The following is a 3,730-nucleotide window of genomic DNA, read 5'->3' on the forward strand; positions in this document are numbered from 1 at the left end:
CAAATATTCATCGCCTTGGATCCCCGCGATGCGTTTTTCGGTGGACGAACCGGAAATACCGTAACACATTACGATGTTAAAGAGGGTGAAAAAATCCGATATGTTGACGTTTGTTCATTATATCCGTATGTTTTAAAGACGGGCGTTTTTCCTATTGGACACGCCACTGTTCACGTAGGGAATGATTGTCGTATCGCATGTCCTAATAATGACATTTCACGGATTGAAGGACTTGTCAAATGTCGTGTTTTACCTCCTCGTCGGTTATTCCATCCTGTATTACCTGTCAAGGCCCACGGGAAACTATTGTTCCCTCTCTGTCGGTCATGTTGTAAAGATCTAGTACAAGACAATTGCCCTCATGACGATCCAATTGACCGTGAGTTTTTGGGCACATGGACAGCACCAGAACTTCGTAAAGCCGTCGAAGTGGGCTATAAAATTTTGGAAATTAGCGAAATTTGGGAGTATAAAAAAAAGACACGTTATAATCCGGATACGCGTACAGGTGGTTTATTTGCGGGATACATAAACACTTTCCTGAAAATCAAACAAGAGGCTTCCGATTGGCCTGCAGAGTGTGTAGACGATGAATCAAAGAATAAATACATATCCGAATATGAGGCAAGGGAAGGAATAAAGCTGGACAAGGATAAAATTCAAAAGAATGCTGGGTTGAGAGCTGTGGCGAAGCTTTGTCTGAACTGTCTCTGGGGTAAATTTGGAGAGAGAGAAAATTTAACCAAAAAGGCTATTATACGAACATATGAGGAATTTGCCCACATAATGTTCAATCCTGAAATTGAGGTGACAGGACTTGTCCCCGTTGATAACGACACTCTCTTCATGTCGTGGAAACATTTAAACGAAGCTGCAGAACTGTCTACCAAGGCTAATGTTGTAATTGCAGCGTATACAACAGCTCACGCACGTCTTAAATTATATTCTTATTTGGAAAAGCAACAGGAACGCGTCTTATATTACGACACAGATTCAGTAATTTACGTAAGCGATGGAAAAAATGAATTACCGCTAGGGAACTTTCTAGGGGATTTGACCGATGAAGTAGAGGGCTACGGGGAAGGGAGTTTCATTTCATCTTTTGTCTCAGAAGGGCCTAAATTTTATACTTATCGCGTAAAAAAACCTGATGGCAGTATTGCCGAAGTCAGTAAGATAAAAGGGGTTAGTCTGAACTATGAAACGCGTAAACAGATACATTATGACTCTATTCGAGCCCTCGTTGTCGATAAAGCAGAGCCTTACCAGATCAACTACAAAGGAATACGGCGCACGATGTATCATGACGTCATCACGAAAGCGGAAAGTAAGATAATACGGGCAACAGGCCCAAAACGACGTCACGACAACGGAGCGACAACATTGCCCTATGGCTATAAAAAGCAGCGAAAACTTTGCTGAAATAGATTTAAAAATTAATGTAAAAAAAACAACGAATGTATTTTTTTAATAAATTTTTTTATTGAAATCTTAACCTATACACGCATTTTTTTTTAAACATTTTTCTAAAACTAGAGGGCTGGGTAAATATGGGAGTGAGAGAGAGAGAGAGAAAAAGAGAAAGAGAGAGCGAGATTTTTTTTTTTTAATATTTTTTTTTTATTGAAAAACCCCAACCCAAAAAACGACCATTTTTAATAATTTTTTTCAATTTTTTTTTGTAAACTTTTTTTTTTAAACATTTTTTTTCAACTTTTTTTTTAAACATTTTTTTTTCTTTTTTTTCTATTATTTTTTTTTATTTTTTTAAACTAAGGGGCAGGGTGACGAAAAAGGTGTTTTTTTTTATTTTAATTTTTTTTTTTTTTATTCAAAAACCTAAGTCTAAAATACATTTTTTTTTCTCAAAATTATTAAAAATTATTCTTAAAAATATAAATCTAAATCTAAAATACATTTAAAACTTAATACTAGTATTTTTTTTTTTTATACATTTTTTTTTTATATATAATAAATTTTATTTTTCATAATAATAATGTTTTTGGAGAACCTAGGCCCATTCCTCCAGGTCCCAGTTGTGGGGCTCGTCCAGACGGTGAGGGGCGTCCCCGAAGAGGATCTTCAGGTCCCAAAGATCCTCGAGGTCGTAGAGGGACCCCCACTCCTCTTCCTGGGCCGAAAACTCCCGCGCCTGGTCCCTCAGGGCGCGAATCCAGCGGGCTCTGGGGGTGTCGGGGCCAATTCCTCCCTCCCACTGGGCGCCTCTCTGAAACAAAAAAAAAACACATTGAATTAATATTGAGTTTAAGAGAAAAAGAATAGAGAGAGAGAGAGAGAGAGAGAAAAAGAGAGAGAGAGAAGGTGAAAAAACAACTTACCAGGAAAGCCTGGCGCTCCTCCTGCTCCAGCCACCCCTCCGCCAGGGCATGGAGCTCCTGGATGCCGAAAATGTCCTGGGCATCCCAGGACTCTGTCTCGGGGTCCTCCCATCGAAACCAGAGATTGGCCTCCCTCCTGTAGGCCCTCTCCCGCCTTACGGCAACCATCTGAAAAGAAAAGAAAAAAATTAATACAGAAAAACGACGACAAAAAAAAACACGACAACAAAAAACGCAATATAAAAATCGAAAAAAAAACGGACTACAAAAAAACACAAAAAAAGAACGCATTATAAAAAACAAAAAAAAAACAACGAAAAAAAAACAGCGAAAAAAAAAAGACTACTAAAAAAGAAACACAACAAAAAACTCATTATAAAAAACAAAAAAAAACACGAAAAACCACCGAAAAACACGACAAACAACAACGACTACAAAATAAAAACCACAAAAAAAACGCACTATAAAAAAAGCAAAAAAACAACGAGAAAAGAAAACGCCGATAAAAAAAACGCACTATAAAAAACAAAAAAACACGAAAAAACCCCGAAAAAACACGACAAACAACAACGACTACAAAAAAAAAAACACAAAAAAAAACGCACTGTAAAAAACAAAAAAAAATCACTTAAAAAAAAAACCGCGAAAAAACACTACAACAAACACTAAAAACATCCACTTACCAACGAGATAAAAACCACAGCGTTCACAGTCATTTTTACTTTTTTTTTTTTTCTTTGAACGTAAAAAACTGCCACAGACACTGAAGCACTGAGGTAACTTTGGAAATGACTGTTGGGAAATTTTCGCAGCTTATATAGTCGCAAGCTTTCCCCACTCGTACACGCCTAGATAGCAAGAAAGAAAAGGATGCTCAAGAAGAAAAACAGGCTAATGACAAGAACAGGGTAAAATTCCCTTCTAGATAGTAAAAAAGAAAGAGACGTTCAAGAAAGAAAATGGTAGAAAAACAAGGAAAGAGCAAAATACCCTCTGGACAGTGAGGAGGAAAGAGCTGTTCAAGGTAGAAAACAGGTGAAAGAGGAAGACAGGGATAGGGAAAGTTTTCCAAACTCAGGGGAATGGTGTGGTGTAGGAAAGGGAAATTCAGGTACATTTAACGAAGGGTAAACTGTTTTTTATTTGAGAATGTATGAAATGTTTATTTAAAGTTACATAAATGTTATAAAGTTTTAGAAAAACGCTTAAATTCTTAGTCGGAAAGCATACGCGGAGACAGTGGGTCAAAATCGAGAGTTTGATGGGCGAATTCATCATCATCGCTCGAGCTCTGTGCCAGTTCTCTATCAATTTCCGCAATTTGTTGTTGACGTTGTGATAGAATCGGCCGACCCTTTTTTTCTAGATCTGCAGCAACCTCCGTTAACATA

General features: G+C 37.4%; 1 protein-coding gene across 1 annotated transcript; it reads right to left on the reverse strand.

Annotated features, from left to right (window-relative positions):
• Nucleotides 1-2,011: 2,011 nt before the first annotated feature.
• On the reverse strand, nt 2,012-3,095 carry LOC105271704 (uncharacterized). The gene is made up of 3 exons (XM_011313420.1): nt 3,023-3,095; nt 2,340-2,507; nt 2,012-2,227 (listed from the first exon to the last, which is right to left on the reverse strand). The coding sequence occupies exons 1-3, from the start codon at nt 3,053-3,055 to the stop codon at nt 2,012-2,014; spliced, it is 417 nt and encodes a 138-aa protein (XP_011311722.1). The 5' UTR covers nt 3,056-3,095.
• Between the last annotated feature and the right edge of the window lie 635 nt (nt 3,096-3,730).

Source organism: Fopius arisanus, unplaced genomic scaffold, assembly GCF_000806365.1.
Source record: "Fopius arisanus strain USDA-PBARC FA_bdor unplaced genomic scaffold, ASM80636v1 scaffold00120, whole genome shotgun sequence".
NCBI lineage: Eukaryota > Metazoa > Arthropoda > Insecta > Hymenoptera > Braconidae > Fopius > Fopius arisanus.

Bases quoted from the DNA above. Each gene is read 5' to 3' on its own strand.
- LOC105271704 (XM_011313420.1), bottom strand. From the start codon at position 3,055: ATGACTGTGAACGCTGTGGTTTTTATCTCGTTG. The intron at 2,508-3,022 runs GTAAGTGGATGT...TTTTCTTTTCAG, and splicing joins CTGTGGTTTTTATCTCGTTG to ATGGTTGCCGTAAGGCGGGA. The intron at 2,228-2,339 runs GTAAGTTGTTTT...TTTTTGTTTCAG, and splicing joins AGGAGCGCCAGGCTTTCCTG to AGAGGCGCCCAGTGGGAGGG.